This window comes from Lingula anatina, chromosome 9, assembly GCF_051362555.1.
Source record: "Lingula anatina isolate TDL-2025a chromosome 9, LinAna3.0, whole genome shotgun sequence".
Taxonomy (NCBI): Eukaryota; Metazoa; Brachiopoda; class Lingulata; order Lingulida; family Lingulidae; genus Lingula; species Lingula anatina.
In genome coordinates, this window is record NC_141775.1 from 6,796,490 (window position 1) to 6,819,633 (window position 23,144).

General features: G+C 37.8%; 3 protein-coding genes across 7 annotated transcripts; 2 read left to right on the forward strand and 1 right to left on the reverse strand.

Annotated features, from left to right (window-relative positions):
• The first annotated feature begins 51 nt into the window (after positions 1-51).
• Positions 52-9,036, forward strand: LOC147759838 (uncharacterized). Of its 2 annotated transcripts, none has more exons than XM_086996063.1 (11): positions 52-285; positions 721-2,592; positions 3,024-3,203; positions 3,583-3,834; positions 4,222-4,363; positions 4,811-4,929; positions 5,171-5,308; positions 5,445-5,544; positions 5,796-5,914; positions 6,145-6,420; positions 6,773-9,036. In XM_086996063.1, exons 1-11 carry the CDS (start codon positions 192-194, stop codon positions 8,617-8,619), a joined length of 5,139 nt encoding a protein of 1,712 aa, XP_086852189.1. In that variant the 5' UTR covers positions 52-191; the 3' UTR covers positions 8,620-9,036. The 2 variants fall into 2 exon arrangements, with proteins under 2 accessions (XP_086852189.1, XP_086852190.1); XM_086996064.1 differs by having other exon boundaries at positions 5,448-5,544.
• Positions 9,037-10,370: 1,334 nt separating this feature from the next.
• Positions 10,371-16,964, forward strand: LOC106166780 (uncharacterized). Of its 4 annotated transcripts, none has more exons than XM_013545437.2 (7): positions 10,371-10,697; positions 13,380-13,467; positions 13,857-13,957; positions 14,222-14,354; positions 14,578-14,642; positions 15,209-15,268; positions 15,586-16,964. In XM_013545437.2, the coding sequence occupies exons 1-7, from the start codon at positions 10,623-10,625 to the stop codon at positions 15,700-15,702; spliced, it is 639 nt and encodes a 212-aa protein (XP_013400891.2). In that variant the 5' UTR covers positions 10,371-10,622; the 3' UTR covers positions 15,703-16,964. The 4 variants fall into 4 exon arrangements, with proteins under 4 accessions (XP_013400891.2, XP_013400893.2, XP_086851824.1 ...); XM_013545439.2 differs by lacking the exon at positions 10,371-10,697 and adding an exon at positions 12,457-12,779; XM_086995698.1 differs by lacking the exon at positions 10,371-10,697 and adding an exon at positions 12,806-13,207.
• Positions 16,821-22,604, reverse strand: LOC106166759 (uncharacterized). The gene is made up of 8 exons (XM_013545407.2): positions 21,856-22,604; positions 20,953-21,518; positions 20,323-20,585; positions 19,807-19,940; positions 19,246-19,343; positions 18,681-18,872; positions 18,136-18,285; positions 16,821-17,563 (listed from the first exon to the last, which is right to left on the reverse strand). Exons 1-8 carry the CDS (start codon positions 22,376-22,378, stop codon positions 17,237-17,239), a joined length of 2,253 nt encoding a protein of 750 aa, XP_013400861.2. The 5' UTR covers positions 22,379-22,604; the 3' UTR covers positions 16,821-17,236.
• Between the last annotated feature and the right edge of the window lie 540 nt (positions 22,605-23,144).

Below are 23,144 nucleotides of genomic sequence, written 5' to 3' on the forward strand. Positions count from 1 at the left end.
ATGACGTTTCGCTAACACAGTTCGTCATCTTTGGCGCGCCTTGCACCGACGACGCAACGTCACACGTGTGCGTCATAAACGCTGGACGTGAAGGTCGCGTCAACAGCGTAGCCAACAAAATGGAGGACTATGCCATAGTTCAGTTTTTACCCAATTGATATTTTTCGTTATTTTCTGCACTGTGCAAGAAGATGCTCCGACTGGTAGACTGTACCATATTCCTGTGTGTTCTGCTGTTGTTTGCTACTGTTAAGACAAATGGATTACACAAGGAAGAACTTGCAGGTCAGCCCAGAAACGGTAGTATTCAGTAGACTTAGATCTATTTTAATGAAAATAATGACCAACGTAACGGTTAGCACTATCACAAAAGCCCGTTGTAATTTCTGATATCCAGCAAATCACCATGCTGTTCAATAAAGGGCTAAAAAGCTTAGTTTTACAACGGTATCCAGGAACCGAGATAAAATGGAAATTTTGTATCTGAAACTGGCCTTGTTAAAACGTATCTTAAACGTACAACTTACTCAGAAAAAAGTCCATTGTAACAAATGAACACGAAGAAATTAACAAGTAAATATAACATGAAAATAGTTGTTTTTTTTCGAAAATTCGGTTATGGTATTTTATTTAAGTTGTAGTAAAGTGAAAATCTTACAAATATATGTATAGCATGTTGAATGAAAAGTTTGTAAGTGAATTCAAATTTTGTTTGTACAGGAGTCAAAAACGATTTTTCGGCAAAATCGAGACGTCATGCCAAATTAGACACGGAAGTAGAATCACTTCCCTCTGCCAGGTACGCTAGAAATTATGAGGCAGATAACACAAACGTGAGAACTCACAAAAGAAGTGTGGAAGACAAAACACCTCCAAAAATGCACGTCAAAGTGAAACTTACGAACGTCACCGTTCGAGGACTTAAAACATCGGACGTAAAAAAACTTTCTAAAGTAGGAAAGGTCAAAATCAAGCATCTTGATATTGGATTGCCGTCGAAAGACAAGAAACTTGCCGACGCACTCAGGCGGGCAATGTCCGTCAACGTTTTGAAAGATGGAAGCATTCGTACAAGGCAATACAAGTTAAATGCAAAAACAAATGGCTCAAAAATGGATATTTCCCCCACTATATACCCAGAGAAGGACGTGATCTCAGAGGACAAAAGATTGCTCACTTTTTGGAAGGAAAAGTTCACCCCGTGGCTGTTAAAAAGTCTTAAATCTGGCAACAAACACCCGCCTTCTTATAAATCTGCCAAAGAGCACAAAATGCACGTTGCTTTCCTAAAAACGCTCATTGCGCATTTGAAGAAGAAACACAACAAAAAGCAATCTTCAAGCTATTTACACAAAGTCAAAAACAAAACAGAGATTATTAATAATTTGAATACAACTGTTTCAAACCGGTCATACTATCAAAATGCCACTACTAGCAGTGGATCAAGAAAGGTAAAAAATAACGCTGCCAAAGTAAACGGCTCAAAGGTTCCACATGATGTCGTTAAGATAACCCCAACTGCTAGCGCCACGACTCCCAATGTCACCAGTAGTAATGCATCAAGGAAGGTCAAAAATAAATATAAAGTTCCATATAATGCCGTTGAAATTATCCCAACCCGCGCTCCAAAGCAAAAGAAAGGCAGCATACCGTACGAACGAGTGGAAATCATCCCCACCAGAAGACCGAAGAAAAACAACACGGTCCCGCTTGAAGCTGTGGAAATTATCCCTACCAAAGCCCCATTTCGTAAGAAAACCATCGTACCTTACAAAAAGGTGGAGATAATACCTACAACCATCCCCACCAAAAGACCGAAGAAAAACAACACGGTCCCGCTTGAAGCTGTGGAAATTATCCCGTCCAAAGCCCCATTTCGTAAGAAAACCACCGTACCTTACAACAAGGTGGAGATAATACCTACAACCATCCCCACCAAAAGACCGAAGAAAAACAACACGGCCCCGCTTGAAGCTGTGGAAATTATCCCTACCAAAGCTCCATTTCGCAAGAAGGTGGAGATAAAGGTGGAGATAATACCAACGCAAGGGAAAAAGAAATCAAAGAAACTGCATGCTGTTATCAAAGCAAAGAAAACAAAGCAAATGCAAAGAAAACTTGAAAAAGGTAAAGAGAACAGCCTTGTGTACAAGAAAGTACAAAAGTCAGAGCCAGAAGGCAAGCCGACCATGAAACATACAGGAACAAGCTTCAGGAAAACAGTCGTGCAGTCCACCGCCAGCCAAAACGCTCGAAACATAGACCAAAATGAGAAATACATGGCCCAGGCCTACAACGATACCAGTGGGCCCTTTTATCTGGCCAGTCTAAGAAAAGAGACAAGCCCTCAACAGACTCCCGCCGCCCTTAAGCCCGCCGCCCTTAAGCCCGCTACGAGGTTGTGTGATAAGGGGAAAACGTTTTACGTGTCCACCTGGACTGAGTGGTCAGCGTGGGGTCACTGCTCGGTGACTTGTGGCCAGACGGGACACTTGACCAGATACCGATCGTGTGTCCGAGTTGAAGGCCAACCGTGTCCGGGCGGAAAATGGCGAGAGATGAAAGCGTGTGTCAAGTTACAGAGCTGCCCAGGTAATGGTATAATTGAAAATGTACGGTTTATATATGAATATAAGGATAATAAAAATAATAAAGGGAAAAAAATATCTAAAATAAACATCCAATAGTGATTCAAATTAGAACCCCTAGCTTTCCCTAGGTTTTTCAACGAAATCAGCGCTCAAAGAGGTCTGGGACACCTCGATATTATCCAGAAGTTGTATAAACATCATCGATAGATTCACAGTCTAAGTTAAAGTGTCAGTTCCAAGATGAGTCTATAAGATGTATTTAGAATTCAAAAAATTAAAAAAAAGCATTTTAGGCGCACTCATTTTGGTCTGTAACACAATTTTAATGAAATGTGAATATAAAAGGTTTTGCACTTATTTGATTTTTTTATTCTATGGCAATGATTGAAATAATAATGATTATTATATAAAATGCTGTTCGTTTTGAAATAGATTTTTTCGGCTGGTCGCAGTGGCTACCATGGACAGAATGCTCAGCGACTTGTGGCATGGGTTTCCGAAGCAGGTCCAGAACATGTATTATCACTTCGGGTCTGGTCATGTGTCCCGGAAACGGAAATGAAGTTGTTCGATGTGTGAGTAGAAGATGCCCCAAACCACACCGAGTTAAAGGTATGATATGCATTTAGTTGCATTTAATTTTTTTTATAATGGAAAGTGTGACTAATGTTTCCATCATTTATTTCATCAGGTATTATTTTTTGTACATTAATTTATTTTGCATATCTTTTCAATTTTTCACTTTCCAATTCACTTGCGTCGTTAATAAAAGACTTGGAAAAAAGGCTACTATCATTTTGATCAAGTTCGCACTGGCAAAGGTCACAGAAGTTATCTGAAATGTCTTTTATGTATAGCGCATGATCGAACTGAGATCAATTTAAACGTGAATTAAACAACACTTAATCGCACGTTATTTTGAAGACAGCTGTAATTAGTTAAGCGTAGAATACACCAATCCACATCACAAACAAACTTTTGTCATTTTTAGCAATCCCCCAAATGAAACGCATCCATATGACCACGGCTATACAGAATAGGGACCAAGGCCGTCCACCGGTCACTGCAGCCGTCCATTCTCGGTGGTCGGAGTGGAGTCGCTGGTCATCATGCACCGTCACTTGCGGCGAGGGGGTTGAGATGAGAAAGCGAGTGTGTCAGAGAGAGGATGGGACCAGTGGCGGCCATTGCGACGGCGGCCATCTTCAGGAAAGACCCTGTATCAATAATGCGTGTAACACAGGTAATTATGTGGCAAATGGCGCTAAGTTTGATGGCTGGGTGGCTGTCACCGTGCGGGAAAGAGTAAAATAAAATAAAGACATCAAAACATGAAAAAAAAAGAAAGAAAGAAATCATCATTTACTTTATCACTGCACCCATATTATAAAAATCTAGATAACAGTTTATGACACGCGGAATTTCAAGATATTATCAATTAGGAAAATAAATAAATAAATAAAGCAAACATGAAGTTATCATGGTCTATAGAATAAAATTAAAATAATGGGCAAACTGAAGTTTCATGAAATAGATCTTTCACTGCGAAGATATCTGTGCCACTCTAATCCTGCTAATTTTTATTCATTTATTATTTATTTATAATTATTATAATTTATCTTTTTTGTAGCCAACATCGCCCGGCCGATCACTGGAAACGAAGGATCTAAAGTCATACTACGGTGTCTTTATGACCTAACAGCGACACCTACCGAGATCTACTGGATCACGCCTAACGGAGACCGGATTACCAAAGGCAGTACTGACCCAAGGTAGTGTCACTGATTAATGATTTTTTTTCACAACATTGTCTTTGTTTTTGTCTAATAGCATGTTATTGGTAGGGCTAAAAGTTCAATGTGTGAAATTGAGGTATTTAGCAAAAAAAAAAAAAAAAAAAAAAAAAAAAAAAAAAAAAAAAAAGCCTTGGACTAAAATTGCTTTAGATATGGATAACGTCATCAGACAAAAGACTTTTTACCTGTGATTCTAGAGTTTCAAGACAAGCAGGAAGTACAAAACTTATGTAAAAAGTATTTGTTTTCCGTCCCAATATATCTAATAACCGGGTTTTAAATTCGTAATATCAATATAAATATAGTTTAAGACCATTATTCCAAACCTAGATTATTCTGTGACATGGAACTGGTTTCTTATTTTAAGTTCATTTAATTCTGGATTAAAGAATCACAAAGTTCAGTGGTTTCATCTCGTCCTAGATACAAGATGGAAGGCAGACGACTCATAATAAACCACGTCGGCTCCTACGCAGCTGGAACCTACCACTGCGTCGTAAAGCAAGCCGACAAGAGAAAGATGACTGCAGACGCTCTCCTAGGTAAAGACGCTTCGTTTGAAGATATTCTTTCAGCAAAGAGCATTTTAAAGAGTTTTGCGGTCGTACTTGCTGATACACAATTTTAAAAAGAGACAGAGCTTACCAATAAATAACTGGTCACACTGACGTTATGAATCATGGCACTCATATATTGTGCTTATTACTTACTTAACTTTCATTTAGACATTTTTCTTTGTGTCCTTCTTTTAAATCTTCAAGATATTTTATATTTCATGTCCAGCCGTTATAGACTGTGCCAGTGACCCGTGTATGAACCAGGGGAAGTGTGTAGAGTGGGAGGAGGGGCACTCGACCTCCAAATATTTCAAGTTTTACTGCCAGTGTCCGTCTGGCTACGGCGGTACTCTTTGTGAGCGAGGTACTGTATAACTTCAATAAAAAACTGATCACAATTTTACGAAGTAATGCAAGGCTTTATAAAAGGACAGTTTCATCATTTTTGTTTATGTAATAGTTATACATAAATAAACAGACATTTGCACTTTTTCTTTCAGCAGAAGATGAGGAATTCGTATATATTTTGCTTGGATCGGTGGTATTGTTTGCAATCCTGGTTGTTGGCGTTTTTATAGCTTTTTTTACCATTAGAAAAAGGTAAAACATTTTTCTCTTGAATTATACATTTATATTTTGTAAACAAAGATTTCTTGCTCTTAAATTTGACTTAGTATGAAAACCTTTAGGTGTGATCATGAGAGGTATTTTAGATAAAAAATTCTTTATCAAGCAGGATGAAATAAAAAGATCTCTTAACCCCGCGTGTGAAATATCTTCAATTTAATCAAGTGCATCTAGCCGTTTTATTGCCTGGACATAAATACAGCGTTTTAAATTCGGGTTTGCAGATCGCAGAAAAAGAAACTGGAGAAGGAGCAGTGCCATGTTTTCCGCCATCAAGGTCGCCCGGGCCCGGATGTCTATAGCCCGTGTGAGGAAAACACCTACGACAGAAGGGCACGTTTAGGTAATGAATATTAAGCATGTACACAATCGAGCACGCGAGAGAATGACAGACACAGAATCGCGCGTGTGCGTACGTGTACGCACGCAGACACTGCTTGGTGGGCATCTTGCCCTAAGTTGATATACTACGCCTACTATATATGTTACAAATGAACGTACGAAAATGTGTTAAGAAACAAAACATTTTTAACACGATGTTTTTTTTTTTATCAGTCAACCTTCAAATTTCAGCCAGGAAAACTAAAAGAACTAAAAGAAGAACATTTCCAGATCCCAGGAAGAAAGTGTCGTGGGTGGAAAAGGAGCGAGGTATTGTCAACCCTGTTTACGAGGAAACTTTAGACGACGGCGGCCTCGACTACGTGTACGAGCCTCCTGTCCCCACGAAGCGAGTAATGTCTCCGATCTCTAGTGACAGCTCCTGGGTGAAAATAGATGGCGCTGAGATCGATGGCCAAGATTTTAGAGAAGACGGGCAGGGTCATCTTGTTGAAATTGAACCCTATGGCGAGTATATGAGTATTTTTACGATCGTTTTTTAAGAACAACCATGCAAATTTAATTTTGTATTTGTTTGTTTTTCTGTCTCTGTATTTATTTACTACTTTATCTACCTGTGCTATAGTCTTAGTGCATGTTATCATTTGCAATAACACGCTCATTGTTAGCACGTATACAGTGCATTTGCTGGAGTTAAATATTTTGATTTTGATTTTATTTATTTAACTAATAATTTATTTACATATAATAGTTAAATACTTTTCTGAAATGTATTATTTAATAATAGGAACATAGACAATGAAATAACCTTTATTATTACATTATTATTATTATTATTATTATTATTATTATTATACAGGTGAGGAAGGAGAAGTCCGCGGTGACGAAGATATCGTACCGCCGGACACGGCACACCGAGTTGAAGAGGTGGGTCAAGAAGACAAAGAATGGTTTGGAACGTCGCTGGAACATATCGCCGAAGTCAACCAGGCCGTCGTTGACATTGACGCTGTCCGGAAGTCTCCCAAGCTAAAGATGCCCAAAAGGCTGAATGTCAAAAAGTTGAAAAAACTACGGAAGTCTTCCAAGAGAGATAAGGCAAGGTCCTCAACGGAAAGTGTCGATGTTGAGTCCGATTCAGCAGCCGAGAAACAAGCAGAGCAGCCAGTTAAGGCAGTTGATGAACCAAGTGTTTCCAGTGACGATGCAAGCACACGCAAAACCAAAGAGGAGGCTGCTCATAATCCGCCCTCTCAAGATGCAAAGCCGCAACCCGTCATGTTTAATGTTCTTGGCATGCCAGTTAGGCCTTCGCCAGTCCGGGTAGCCAAAGTCGATGTCAATTTTTCTCCAGGAAGAAACCTCCTGGAAACTTCGGCTGTGCAGACGTCTTTTTCGTATTTAGATCTCGAGAGCGACGTGAGTTTTGATCAACGAACCGATCATTCTGACGCTGAGAGCGCCCAACAACAACAACAACAACAACAACAACAGACGAAGCGCGACATCTTCCCACCATGGATCTCAAACGAAATCCCTAATGACGTCGTTGAGAGCGGTCGAGTGATAAAAACCCCATATGCTGGGCAGGCAGCAAGTGTAGCTGAACAAGAAGGAACTGGTTCTCCAGCGGACGAGCACAGGCCTTTCATGAGAGACACTCGTGGCATTCAGACCTCGTTGTCGTACATCGACCCTGATGGTAGCACCAATGCCAGTGAGGATAACAGTGTCCAAGAGGAAGAGGCAGGGGTCACTAGGGGCACTACCGACAACGGTGACCTGTATCACACCCCCGCTGAGTCCCCAGATACAAGTGGCGGTAGCCCCGCACAGGGAACAGGAGGGGTCCAAATATACACGCGATCAACGTACCTGAGCTTCCTGCAACCTCAGTCGCCGTTTGGCCCCAAAATTAGGTCGGTCTCCCCTCAGCCGTATCTCGAGAGTTTTGTTCAGGAAAAGTCCGGACAGTCGCCTGCGTGTCCAACTCTTTCCCCCAGAGCGCGCGAAGTTCTTCATCCGTCAGAACAAGCACTTGCTCCGCGACAGCCGTACATGAGCAACTTTACCACAGTTCCTACGAAGAATACTGCGAACATGCCACAGGAAAGTTCAGGGTCGGAGGAAATTGCTAAACACGAACCGAAAGAACATACACAGGTTGCATCACCTACAAAACACAGATGTTTGATAAATCACCACGATGTCAGCGATATAAGAACCCCTATTTCATGTAAACTATGCTCACCAAGAAGCCTCCAACTGGAACAGATAGACTCGGGCGCAACCGAGCAACAAAGTATTGTCACGCCTCACTCCACAATGTCGCCAGAAACACCTACAGTGACATCCTCAAAGAAAACAGATGAAATACTTATGGAGAGAGGAAAGCAGCATTTTGAATCGTCACAGCGAAATAATGACAGTGATAGAACTAGCCCAGAATCCGTAGCCGACTCGTATGAACAGCCTGAGACCACTACCACCAAGGCACCCAGACAGAAGCTGTTTTCCGACGATAAGCCTCAACCGCAGCCTGTGCAGAGGCAGGTGCCGCCCTTACGTCTGCAGGATTCTTCGGAGGAAGATTTTGACAACGAGGTCGAAGCATATTTATCCCAAATCAGCATCAGTCACCAAGCCCTGGCTGAAAACGAGGCTAATTCACGGCGCGAAAGGACCAAAAATGCAGATGACAGTTGAGCAGTTTCCGCACACACTGTAGACTTTACAGCATAAAACATTGGGTATCATGAAAATTAAACCCCTTTTGAAATATGGACTTCACTCCACGGCGAAATTGAGCTCATTTTATTTTATTTTTTTAATATGTACTTAGAAATACCGGTACAATGTACAAAGAAACGCGAGCGTGTTAGTTAAAGAATTTATTTGAAAAGACATATTTTATAACATATGAAATGTTTGAATCATTTTATTGGGTTGAGATGTGATGTTCTTAAAAGTTTGCATATGTCGATTGTAAAAAAGGCCTCCATGAGAGAACTGAGTTCCAGAAAAATATATGTACATATTTTTTCAAACAGATGGCTAACAAACCAGAATTTTCCCCAGTGTACAATAAGATTTTTATGATAATAAATTGTAATTTTGATAAAACCTACGTTTTCACTTTTTTTTTTTTTCGTGTTGATCGATTACTTCCATGTAAATGATAAAACCATTTTTACCAATGATTTAATTGAATTTGACATAAGCAAAACATAAGCATAATAGAAATTAAAAAAAAACTCGGTTACATACTTGGAGATTAGCAAAAGGAAAAAAAGCTTTGAAAGTTGTGGACAAATAGAGACCACCCAGTTTCATCAATACTGGATCGCGCTGTCCTATGGATAACACTATCCTTTGGATAAAACTGTTGTCCTGTGGACAGTTAACCTGAGGTCTGCAGCCTTTTTAACCAATGGAGAGCACTATCAGAGACAAAAATAAGTACACACACTGGACAACAGAAGTGTCACCCCTACTGAACCGATACTTTGGGGGAGATAAACGACTGTGGGATGATATGCTCCTGGTATCATAAATTTTGTCAAATTTCACAAAAGAAACGGTTCTGACTGAACAATTCAACTGCATCGATATTCTGACATTGCTTATATTCCGCCTCTTCAGGTTAATAACTTTGATTACTCTGATTCAGGGGGTGACCCTTCTGTTGTCTAGTGTGTGTTTATAGAGTTTAGTAAACATTACTCTACCCACAGGACAATTGCCCGGAGAATAACAATTTTATGTAGTGGATAGTGTTATCCAGAGGATAGCGCTATCCAGTGTTGAAGAAACTACCAGGAGAGTGCTCAATAATTCAAAATTATAAAAACCAGTTCATCAGCTAAAACAGCTACCGATCTCAAATAATCCGATATTTTAAGGTCACTGGAGACACTCAGAAACCAAAGTGCGTAATATTCAGTAAGTAATTTAATTTACAGATTAATGAAATGCACACAGGAAGTTGACATGAGGCCATAATATACGCTTCGACCCCGTTTAATTTTACATTAAAATCCGAACACTAAATACTGACGATTGTATCATACAAAAAATTAAATAATAATACATGTTCATAAATTAATACCATAACTCCTTTATTTCTACATAAACGTGTGTTGACACACATACACAGACAACGCACACACTGATGCGTGCATAAGGCATATTTTAAAATAGCAAACGCCACTTGCTTTTCTAAAAAGAAAATTGATTGTTAGCAGGTAACATGAGGTAATATAACATTTTGAGGTCGTGATTGAGTGCGACCACGCTTCAAAAAGGGTGATATACGGTAACATATACAAGATCAAATCAGCGGTTTCGGGTCACTGTGACGTCACATATTTGTTGATCTTGGCTTACAGGGTACCAACAATGTTCACTTACGCGCAGTGCTAGAAATTACTTAACTAACATACGTTGACTTAATGCATGTTGACGATTAATTGTTTCATTTGAGAACAACTTTCAGTTAAAGTATTGCCTTTCTATTTGCGGTCAAAAAATTATTATCGCCTTACGGGAATAATTTTGTGAGTTGACCATTTAAAGAATGTCAAAATAGACTTCGATGCTACTTCTTTTGGATCACCCTATATCAACGTTTCAATTTCCTATAAAGACGGGGAACTGATGACTACCACTATTACAGGTTATTTTGGAATAACTGAAATGAGCGGTTCACTATGAGAGAAGTGAAGAACTGCCTGGGTTGTCTGTCTTTCAAAGAGGGAGTCGTCCTTAGCGCTACGTATACTTTGGTAAGGCCTTAAAGTGTGATTTTATTTCTTCTGATTTCTATGTATATATAGGCCACCGTATACTGATGCCTGTTTTTCTGGTTTTTTTTTTTTTTTTTTTTTTTTTTTTTTTTTTTTTTTTTTTTTTTTTTTTGTGAATGGTGGTCATGAGAATATGCTCATTGAATCAGTCAATTTAGAGGATTTTTTTTAAACATTTCTTGTTTTGTGCGGATGTTTCCTTTTGTCTTTTTTTTTTTTACCCTATAGGCCCTCGTCATTATGAATCTCTCTCTCTCACTCTCTCTCTCTCTCTCTCTCTCTCTCTCACTATCATAACCTTGCATCCTGAAATATTTTATCAAAATAATGTATTTTCATTCCAATGAAGTCAACATATTCATTATTTATCTTTCTCAGCATGTTTTATTTTATTTCAGTTTTTATGCTCTATGTTGTTTTAATCGAAATAAGCAAGCAATATCTCGCCCTCGCAACTGAGAGTAGGTACTGGGTACGTGTGCGCTGATTATCACCACCAGAACATTTAACTCGAGTTGTATTTCTCTAAATAACATCCGCACCTTTCAGTTCAGGACACGGCTTTTTAAGGTCACGGAGGTCACGAAGGCCTCAGTACGCTGTCTAAGAGTCAGCTAAGAGTTGTCGGTTTATTTAAACAAAGAATTGTATAAACGAGAAACTCGTGTCTAAAGCCGGTTAACCTGTCGGCTGTTAGGTGACATTTCGATCTGCATTAAATAGGGTGAACAATCATTTGAAAGTGCTATCACTATTTGTTTCATCAGTTTATTCAAAGATGTTAATACTTAAAGATGTTAATACTTAAAGATGCATTTGAAGGCAATTTTGCCACTATATAGTTTCAAATAGCAAAAATTCAAAAAATACCCCCCCCCAAAAAAACGTCGTTTCATATTGCCCAAAAATGATATATATTCTGCATTTTTCTTTTAGTTCATTACTATCAAAATATATTAATTTTTGATCAACCAAAATTCAATCCTGCAGCTCAATCTCTCTCTCTCTCTCTCTCTCTCTCTCTCTCTCTCTCTCTCTCTCTCTCTCCGAATAAAAAAATAATTACGAAAAATCAACAAATCCTCAAAACTTGATTTTCAATTATATATCTTCTACAAACCAAGGCGGATATATTGTCTGAGGCGTAAACAGTGATTACATTGAGAAGAACACGATCATTGACGCGGAAAACGATTTCTTTGTTAATCTAAGTTCAGTGCTGGGCAAGAGGCCATCCGAGTACGTGCCGTTCACATGCAATGTATGAGGAGCGTGTTCACAATCAATGACCTTAGGAGTTCGCATGAAATGCCGCGTCCTAAAGGTTCAATCACAAAGAGCCTTTGGTTGGTTTTAATTTATTCATTTCCGCTTAATCTATTAGGTTACAATTTCCTTAGGCTGTGCCAAATCATAATCGCAGCTAATGAGATTCGTTTGAACTTAGCTAATTTGATGAAGAGTGAGAACAGAGTCAGATTATACAGGGTTAAAGACTACCGGTAGATTGAGAGAAAGGGAAAGTCTAGCACTCTAGCTATTTTAAATAGAAAATAGCGTCTAAAAGGAACTTACACCCCCTCCCCCAGGACCTATAGCCCGGAATATCATTCCTAAACACTGAATTATTTAAAGAACTTTTATCTCAGTGATAAAACACTTTTAAGACAACGATGTTTTCACATGGATGCTTTCTTATGAGTCATGCTACCACTTTATGTTATCTGTCTGGTGCTCTTTAGAATTTTCGTCAGGAAGGACTAAGAAGTCAAGAACAAAACACGAGAAAGAGAGGGCTAACCAAACACCAGTGCACATGATCCACGCACAGCTGTTCTGACGCACAATATGGTTCATTTCAGGTCAATTAAACACAATCACGCAACGGTGGCTTCAATATGTTTCTTGGTCTGAGATCTGGAATCTAGACAACTACAATACATGTACTATACGTAATGGACAGATCTTACGGACAAATCTCTTACCAGAGCTTGGTGTGATATAATGCTTAAATGATGATGAAGTGAATGGCAAGCAAGCGTATATACGCATACCGTACAGGTATTATGTAATGACCGGCCGTGTATAAATTGCCAAATCAATAATATTTGTTGACCTTACAGCACGGGGTCATATGCCAGGAAACCAAGGTTGCTGATTCCTCAACAGTGCGAATTACGTCAATTACTTCTGCCAAATTAAAATTTGAAATTTGAAATTGAGTAATAACATGCATGTGTACAAATCTCGATTTATGGGAACATAAGCGTTGTTACATCGATGTTTTATGAGGACAGTGGTAAAGTCAATATTTTAACACTGTCAGTTTCAATCGAATGCTTCCCTCCACTAAGGGAGATGCAGTTGCGGGCAACCATAGGTTAGTTTCCCTGTGTCGCCCAGACTCCGAATACATTGGACAAGAGTACATTATCATTTCTACATGTCCTTTTTGGACATCGCACCTGGCAATAGGCATATACTGCATGGTAGGGTTTAAGAGACTATAAATTTATCTGCTCCTTTTTTATTTTCACTTTCTTTTTTACCTACTGTTGCTGCTGCAGCTACTACTACTACTTATTTCATTATTATTATTATTATTATTATTATTAATTTGTTGGTTTATCGCTTTATGATGATTGTTATTGGATATTCTAGGGCATCGCCTGCCTGGCAATAGTTCTTACTGGATTCGCTTTTGCTGAGCAATATGGACTTGAAATGTCAGAGGGAATACAATGGACAGGTAGGCTGCTCCGCTAAAAGTTTGAATTTTACAAGTGTGAAAACTACCTAACGAGAAGGTATAGAAATAGGAACAAAATGTTTTCTGATTTTACCTTTGGCATTCTGCTCTTAAGCGTTCGTACATTACAATTTCTATGGATGGGGACCGCAGTTTCCACTCCCCTTTTTCAAATATGTGAAACTGTTCTATTTCAATTCTGTACGAATTAAATTCACCAAGTAATATTTTTCCTTTGCCTAGATACCGGTATGTGCGTTGATTGTAAGAGCTCGTGACAGAGATGAATTTCTAATATCTATTTTATTTGTTAAATGAATTAACAAATATTAATACTATTATTATTATTATTATTATTATTATTATTATTATTATTATTATTATTATAGGTATCCCATTTGAATCTCTGAAAACAGTGACGGTATTTTCCTACGTGATGTTTGGGGCGTGGCTGGCCAGCAGTGTACTGATGTACATTGCCGTCTACCTGGTAAGGTATCTGTTACCGCTCTTCGTGTATTAAAATGGTGTATTTGTAGACAATGACATCAAGCCAAATGCCTTTGAAAAATAATAGCGTTTGTCTTTCAAATGTAATTATGTAGCCATAGATGAAAAATGTGCTTATGATAATGATAATAATTATAATAATTTCGTTGGTTTAATCAGTTTGGAGGGATTATTTATGTTTAAATTATATAAATCTTTATTCATTTGTGTTCATTAATACGAGCAAGATTAATTTTTCCTTCAGGAGAGCAGAGTGTGCTGCTACCCGTGGATATTCCAGACGATAGTTTGTTCCATTATTCTCATCGCCTGGGTCATTTACTGCGGGATTACCATGGGGACAGCGGCATCGCGCGGCACTGACACCAGTCCTTTAGGTTAGGGTTCGCTCTATCTATTTATCTATTTCCAATTATAATTATTATCATTATTATTTAATTGTTTTTAAACAAATTAGATTTTATTTATTCACTTATTTATTTGCCGGAGTTAAATCTTTCACTATGCGTTTAGGCAAGTGAAAATGCCACTTTTCTTTTTGTAAAGAGGAACTGACGAAAGACGTTATATTCATAACCGCCATCTGATTTTTTGTTTCAGACACTAGGGCTTGGATTGAGTATTTTGAACGGTCTCTCCTCATTGCAGGGCTGTTTATCTACAACGTAAGTCTTATAGAAAAAGTAATGAAAATGTGATGAAGTTGAAATGTGATTTAGAAATACTGCTTTGTGGTAGTTTTCAAATTAAAAAAAAATGGTCCTTCTCGTTAGAGGAAACTGAAAAAAATTCTAACTGGAAAAGATCTCTTAACCCCGCGTGTGAAATATCTTCAATTTAATCAAGTGCATCTAGCCGTTTTATTGCCTGGACATAAATACAGCGTTTTAAATTCGTAGATCTACAATATAATTTATTGTAGATCTACGAGTAATTTGACTAAGTTAGGTTTAGTTTCTTTCACGATGCGGCAACATAAACAAAACATAGCAATGTACAATAAAAAGCACACAAAATTAAACGTACACAGAGCTTATAACAAAATGCTGCTGACAACTAAATTATACATGTACATTCTGCGAAGACGCTTTGTACACAAGGTCTACAACAAGCACAGGATCTTCACGTACGCTCATGTACACCATTAAAGCTGAGTTTATACTACGTGATGTACCGGTAAGTCTATAATTAAGCGCATGTTCAAGTGTTTTCTATTTTTGTTTTCTTTCAGGTGGTGGGAATTGTCTGTGTTCGGGGCTACTGTGCAGAGCTGTGGGAAAAACAAAACAAGGTGATAACGTAAACCTTCTGAATCATTAAATACGAAACATAAAACACCCAGCTAATTTCTTGTCGATTGATGATAACGTAAGTGAATGAATAAATGTAAAATTAACGTCAAATACCGCAAACTAAATTCTTGCCTTTTTTGTCTGTTCGTTCAGTTTTTTAAACATATTATAACATTTTCATACGCCTACCTCCTATTTTTATCCAGCTTGCTCGTCAAATTTTTAATTCATTAATTAACTTTTTACTCTCTAAGTATCATGCATGTACACATTCTTTCCTGACGTAAAAAGTACGCCTGTTACGTCTAATTTCCAGGCGGGGTCCCTGACGCCGAGCGTGGATGTCGAGAAGAGATTTTCCGATGTATTCAATCCGCCGCATCTCCGCTCTGACCACGTGTATAATATTCCGGTGGGAACTTATATCGCATAACTGCGGGCTATACCCTGTCCGGTTCTTGAAGAAGAGAGAGAACGTTTCTGCGCCACGTTTGTGATCTTTTAACACATATCAACGAGTATATCTGTTGTTGAATGCATTCTCAGTATACAAAAACTGGGAATCAAATGATGGCAAAGGGGCAGCTGTTGGGCAGTGGGTATTGCAGTGTACATGTATATAATACGGTGGGCATGCCGAGCTTTATATCAAAACTGGTGTGGCGCGAATATATCGTTTTTGTACAGTCTTTTTTTGTCCTATGCGCAAACGAATAGCTTTAACAAATACGGATTTTATTGCATAGTTGGTAAAGCGTATATATTGGGGCATGGATCACGTGTTTTGTAAATTATCATCGAGCGCTTAAAGCACAAGAGGGATTCCTCTCCTGTTAGTAAGAAGCAAACTGACTTTGCGCTAACTTGCTCAGTAGTTGTACTCGTAGATTTAATATTTTATATATTTCCAAATAGAGATCGAACTTTTTTTTATTCTGATCACCCAGGATAAGGATAAGGATCGACCTCTTCTGACGTCACAGGTATCTCAGGGATAGTCTAATGTAGAGCATCAGAAATAGACCATGTTATAGTTGGCGCTTTTCTGTTGTAATTTTGCACCTGTACAAAAATGCATATTTTACACGGTTTAAAAAGAGCCAAGCATTCTTTGTAGAACTGCAAACTTATTCATTCCATTAGTACATGTAATAACACAATTTTCCATTCTAAACCAAAAGAATGCACGAGGGCTTTTTGCCTAGTATGACTTTTTATTGAATATGTAATTAGGTTTGTACTGCTTTACGTGTGCACGAAGCTTAATTGTAGTTATTATAGAGTTTAGTCCCAACGGTATAGACACTGCTCTCACACTAGTAAACTCTATTGAGTCTGTGTCATTAATTTTACTGTCTCATGAATATTGTGAAGATTTGAAGTTGTGATATTTGATCTCTGATTGAGGAAAAGCATTATAATCAATGCAAATTAAAATTACACAAAAAAGTCATTACTTCATCAAGAGATTTTTGTCTCTATGCTATGTTCATAAATGAGCAGCTTTTGATTGACAATTATTTTACGTGTAAATGCAATAATCCAAAAATGTACATAGAAAATGTTCTCTTTATTGAGAAAAAAATTAACTTGTATGTTTGTTAATTTTAATACTATATTCGACAAATCCTTGCATACTTAAAAGGTTTGTGTGATTGGTCTATTGGTAAAGAAATAAATCTTTTGACAAACCCATTTCTTTTAGTCTTAATGAACACATTTATGAAATATTATTATGGAATATTAAATCAAAAGTTATGTAGCATGTTAATGCCACTCATCCAGTCATATTTTACATATTAAATACATTTTTAAATCTTTCACTGGCTTACAATTCAGTCAAAATATCATGTGGGAGAACTAACATCGTCAATTACGCTAAATTGTATGTCAAGTAGCAGATTGCAAGAAATTCTTTATGCCCACAGCACAGCTAGATGGCCACATTGTTGCTGCCACTTTATTTCTTACTGCTGTTGGTGTTGTAATGTCATACTGTCACCATAATCATGCTCATGGTACTGATGCTCAAAATGCTGCTGATTCAGAAGCTGTTCCTGTTGTTGTTGTTGCTGTTGTTGTTGTTGTTGCAGATATTGTGTCTGCTGCTGATGTTGGTAACCACCGTAACTTTCCCCTGTCATGGACTCCAAAAGCAATATGGCTTCCGTGGCACTCTGAACCTCCGAGGTCATGGTCTGACCTGAGGGGACAGATGTATAGGTGGCGCCATGTGCTTGTGGAGCTGTGGAGGCAAATTGATTCATCTGAGCATCTGGTTGGGCATATTGGACCTAAATAAAGTAGTAAATGGCAGTCAACATTACAGTACAGTACATTTAACTGGTACATTTATTGATTGACTTCTTATATGTAAAACAACACATAAAATAAAAACAATGGCAATAGATAATTTAATTGCATAAAAAGCATGATTTGTGTGTATTTATGGACCCTGATATTTAAACAACTTTGTGAGGAAAAAAAAAGGAGCCTAGACAACACTGCATGCATATTGTGAATATGTCTGCTATTATTTTCTGCTTTTTTGAGACTAATGTACAGGAAACCAAGAGAGCACTGTACTAGGATTTTCTATACTGTTTGAGGATAAAAAAGTTGAACCTAATAAGACAACTTAGAATTACAATTTTTAGCTATTCAAATTCTTGTACAGATCTAATTCTTCACAACTGTTCTGATGTGTCTGGTCTTGAACAAAAAGTTAACAAATAAAGTTTTAAATGAAAAGAAAATGAATCAATTCATCAATTACTGAATATATAAATAAATAAATAAATAAATAAATAAATAAATAAATAAATAAATAAATAAATAAAAATATACTGTGCCTAGTACAACTGACCTGTAACTGTTTGTCTTGCCCCATCTCGTAATACACAGTTTCTTCTACGATATGCTGATCTTCAGTGCTGCCCCCTATCTCCATGGTGACAGTTCCCTCTTGAACCACCTCGCTTGTCTCAGGACCTGCTGTGGTCACAATGTATACAGTCTGGAAATAATAATATGAAAATATAAATGAAAGCTTTTTATATGTAATTAATCAGAGAAATAAATAAATGGAATAACATATCAATATGGCTGGCCCAATTTACAGGTTAGTAAAAATTTCATTCCTTGCAAGCCATTAAAAAACCACTTGGCTGAGATGCATAACACTTAAGAGTCCTTTTTTACTCATTTATAATGCTGTTCATTTCATTACTTTTTGCAGTGAAACAGTCATTATATCTTAATCAGTGCACACACTTTTCTATCCTAAACTTTGAACTGCACAAATGTACACAAATAAACAATTTCACACACATACAATTACACACACACACACACACACACACACACACACACACACTGCCCATGCAGCACCCCACTCTCTTTCTGTCTCACCCTGTTCTGATTCCCCTCCCCATCTACTTCCATCAGCACGGTGCTGTTGGAATGTTTCTGTCTCATGTGGTTGTGAAGTCGGACTTTGGCCACAAACGTCTTCCCACACACCGTGCATGCAAACTCCTTCTGTTTCACTATCTTATGGACACCCTCCATGTGATTACGAAGAGCAGTTCTCCAGGTGAATTTCTGAGTGGAAAAAAAGACACCCTATTAGGTAGTATAGTAACTATAAAGTACTAATTAAAGAATGCCTTTCTAACTTGTGTTTTTTCTTTTTTTTTAATCATTCAAATAAATCATGTCTCAGCAAAATCAAAATGCATGAATTCTGGTCCTGAAGCTTTCTCATGCCATTTTTTAAAATCCTTCATGGTCCTTAAGCAAACTTATAGCTGCCATTTTATAAAATCAGTATGTATGTTATTTATATTTCCCTCTGTTCAAATGAGCGTGAATGTTAACTTTTTTCAAAACATTTAAAGATCCTCAATTTACTATTCTTCTATTTCTATATTTTACATACTAAGATGAAATTCTACATGGTCTATTGTTTCCTTACCTTTCCACATTCGGTACACGGAAACTCCGGCTGCGCGGCATCTTCATGCTTGTGTAACATGTGAACCTGCACACTGGTCTTGTCGCGGAACTGCTTGCCTGAAACAAAAGTTTAATTTCCTTATGTTTTCTTTCTCAACCACTTAAAAATCATTTCCAAATTTCAGTATTTATATCAATGTTGTGGAAAGCCGTTTTGTTACATTTCTAGGGGATACTGTCACTTCAGCTCTTAAACTGCCCCCAAGTGTGACAAGCATCAGTATATCTATCATTTATTTGTAAAAGATTGGAATCTTATAATTAGCTTTAAATTACAGACTAATATGCTAAAATTTATGCTTAAACAAAGGATAAGCGGCACTGCCCTTGAATTGATCTCTTTTCGAGCATTTGAGAAAAATATCCTCAAAAGAGTGTTCTGCAAGTTGCTGGGTTTTGTATAAGAATTTGAAATCCACAACTTCAGAATACTCTTTTAAGTTTTATAAGGCTAAATCAAAAGGAGCATATTCCTCCAACAGGGAGAAAAAAATGTCCATCCCTGATGCTGTCCACCTACCACATATTGAGCAGCAGAACACTGTTTGTTTCTCATCATGGAACTTGAGTATGTGTCTTCGCAGTGTCTGTCTGTTACTAAGATACTTGTGACAGTGGGGACACTCCAGCTTGGAGTCCAACTCATGAAAATATCTGAAATAAATACATTTACACTGGGGTCAACCTAAAGTAATACAATTTTTTAACAAATCAATGTGACAATGTAATTATATTAAAGTAGTTAACATTTTGAGGGTTTTTTATTCTAATTTTCTATTTTTTTTAATCAAAGTGTATTAGCATTTGGAATTTATTTTTTGCACAATCTTAATTTATCAGGTGTTTCAGTGTCAAAGATACTATATACATGTATATTATAACCTTGTCCAAAAGCAGCAAAATAAATATGCAAAACAAAACCAACATGCAGAGTGTTGCAAACCTTCAATTGTTTCATAATTACACTGAGTAGATGAAAGACTTCACCTGTCTTACTTTAAACTACATTATATTAATCATAGTCCACACATCTTACTTGATATGTTCTTGCAGATTCAGATACGTTTTATATGTTTTGCCACACAGATGACAGGTCAGGGGCCTTCCTGAATGCTCGCGCTGTTTGTGCGCCTTGACTAAATCACGACGCTTGAAAACCTGCCCACAGTCCTCACATGGAAACTCTCCAGTGACTTCCCCCAAGTGGTGCACTCTTTGTAGGTGATGCTTAAGACCATGACTGCTGTGATACATGCGCCCACACAAACTGCATAGACGTCTCATGGCCCCTCGGAACATCTGCAGGCAACAAATCAACAAATTATAATAATAATAATAATAATAATAATCTAAACACTGTCCTCCTGCTGGTAATTCCTGCATTTTTATTTGGCTTAAAATTTGTACAATTTATCTTGCATACGTGTTGAAGATGAACATTTTGCTATGACAAAACTTTGGTCTTCTAAAAAAGAAATATATTCACAATTAATTCTTTTGGATATAAGTTATAAATCTCATACTGAATTTCAGAGATTATCAAAAAAAAATCTCCATTTTCATCATGTCTCTGCCATTTCCAAAAATGAACAGGATGAAAGTTGAGAGGAGTTTCCAGTAATTTCTGACACTCAGGGAGTCAGGGTGAAGTAATACAAACCAATACCTGGATGTAGTTTCTTTTCTCAGGGTGCCCCCTATGTTTCACTTTGAGATGAACATACACAGCGCTGCCGTTCTTGCATGGAAACTGACATATGGGACACAGCACGGGATCACCATTCCGTTTTGTCGCATTTTTTCTGGTTTTCATGATTCGTTTTTCCCTTTGGGAGGAGTTGTCTGTAGTGTGTGAAGTTTCTTTTGCATCTGTTGTAGAGTTTGTTTCAGATTTAGGATCTCCAGTTTTGTCATTCTCTGCATTATTTGTTACAGTATTTGTGGGCATATCAACATGTTTGTCAGTATCACCTTTTGACCCCAAGTTCACATCACTTTCAGGTTGGTTGTCATGGGACAAATGTGCTGTTGTTTTAATATCTTTGCCCTCCTCGATGCGGTATCTTCGTGGCATTTTTATTACCCTTCTGTTCCTTTTCAAATTTGTGTTTCCTCTTCCTTTGAGGATATTGTCTGAGGGGTTTTCTTCTTGTTTTTGAGGGAGGTGTCTCTCTTTCTCACTATCATTAATTGCTGTAATGGTTGAACTTGGTTGAATGAATGCTGTTTGATCTGAAAGGGTGATTCATATACTAGTATAATATTATTACATGGGAGAATATTATAATCATAATTGCCATGTGGGGTCACTCTCTTTGCCATAGCTGAAAACCTCATTTAGAGGTGCTAATGCAAGAAAGATGGCTGCATGATAAATATACATAATACTACCAATGGACATTATAATTTTTCATATTACATGTGCTTTATTTCATTCATACCATTAAATGCATCTGACATCTTAACATTAAATCTGCAAAACAAAAAATAATAACGATAAATAAAACTGAAAAATTATGCAAGTTTAAATGATGTCAATGGTATTAAATTAAATCAAATGCACACATACCAGACTCTGCCCGACATGTCACTTTCCTGGCAGCAAACCCCCTTGGTTTTTTAGCGGGTCGCCCTGGGCCCCTTTTAGGTTTTTCTTCAAGTTCTCCCTGTACTGTTTTGGATTCACCATTCTCTACACTTTGAACAGTGTCACACTTTCCTTGTTTTTCGCTTTGGACATTCTCAGGTGTCTGTTTTACGTTTTCTTCACACTCGATATCTTTTGGCTTGTCTGCGTTATCGACATCAGACACCAATTCGAACTCAAAATCGTCCATGCATTCTAGATCACAAACAAAATCACCCAAAACGGGCTCTCGGAGGAAGTTCCCTGCTATTTTAAAGGACACGCTTCCTGTTGCTTCTTTTGTGAACTGAAACTGTCCCCTCTTGCAAGTACAAACTAGTTTGACCTCCCCTGAATTTGGAGTCCAAGTCTTTGATAAAAGTGTGGCTAGTTCCCGCGATAAATTCAACGAAAGAGATGAGCAAATATTTGCGGCCTTTTCTGTTCCTTGTGCGGATTCACTCATGATCCCTTGTAATAAGTTCTATAAGCTTCAAGAGTATTCTGTTTCCACGAATTTGACAATAAAATCATACAAATTTTGAAGTATCAAGATACTTGAAGCAATCTGCCACAAAATTCTCATCGGCCCTCGTCAGGATTCTGTTCACCAACACAAACTGAAACAACACACCATTTTGTTCCAAATACAGCTCCTGGATTTCCAGGGTATTAGTTTCAAGCCTCCAAGAAGAAGAGTTGTTTACATACAAGACAAGCCGCTAACGTAAACTTTGTACATCCTCACTAGTGACCATTTTATAAGAAATTCTATTTTTTCACATTGTAATTTCTGTCATCTCCTCCTATCCTAAACACTACTTGGAACGGTAAGGATTAATACCCCACCCACCCACCGTAAACACATCACCAGGGTATCGCCGCTACATAAGCAGTTCAGAATTTTGGTCACTTTGGGATGAGGCTTTCACTGTGGTGCTGTATTCTATTACTTTTACAGTCAACATTTTTTCAGCGTTAGAGTCTTAAAAATAACCACCCACGCACAAAACAGATTCCTAATGCAGATGTTATTGTGAAGAATATTTTTTAATAATTAGGTCCCAGACAATGTCATAGACATTCGGGGAATGCGGTCTCCGAGGGGGGGGGGGGGGGGGGGGTAACTGTTAACAACGTGGGCAAGTGTAGAAATATGCGATGGCTACCCATAGACATCATCTATAGTTTTATAATTACTACATGTATTACTGGTATGTCTTGATTTACCA

Excerpts from the sequence above, each read along its gene's own strand:
- LOC147759838 (XM_086996063.1), top strand. The coding sequence starts at position 192 with ATGCTCCGACTGGTAGACTGTACCATATTCCTGTGTGTTCTGCTGTTG. Across the intron at positions 3,835-4,221 it reads CAATAATGCGTGTAACACAG|CCAACATCGCCCGGCCGATC; the intron begins GTAATTATGTGG and ends TCTTTTTTGTAG. Across the intron at positions 4,364-4,810 it reads AAAGGCAGTACTGACCCAAG|ATACAAGATGGAAGGCAGAC; the intron begins GTAGTGTCACTG and ends ATCTCGTCCTAG.
- LOC106166780 (XM_086995698.1), top strand. The coding sequence starts at position 13,055 with ATGCTTCCCTCCACTAAGGGAGATGCAGTTGCGGGCAACCATAGGTTA. Across the intron at positions 13,958-14,221 it reads TGTACATTGCCGTCTACCTG|GAGAGCAGAGTGTGCTGCTA; the intron begins GTAAGGTATCTG and ends TTTTTCCTTCAG. Across the intron at positions 14,355-14,577 it reads CACTGACACCAGTCCTTTAG|ACACTAGGGCTTGGATTGAG; the intron begins GTTAGGGTTCGC and ends TTTTTGTTTCAG.
- LOC106166759 (XM_013545407.2), bottom strand. The coding sequence starts at position 22,378 with ATGAGTGAATCCGCACAAGGAACAGAAAAGGCCGCAAATATTTGCTCA. Across the intron at positions 21,519-21,855 it reads GACATGTCGGGCAGAGTCTG|ATCAAACAGCATTCATTCAA; the intron begins GTATGTGTGCAT and ends TCACCCTTTCAG. Across the intron at positions 17,564-18,135 it reads GGCAAGACAAACAGTTACAG|GTCCAATATGCCCAACCAGA; the intron begins GTCAGTTGTACT and ends TACTTTATTTAG.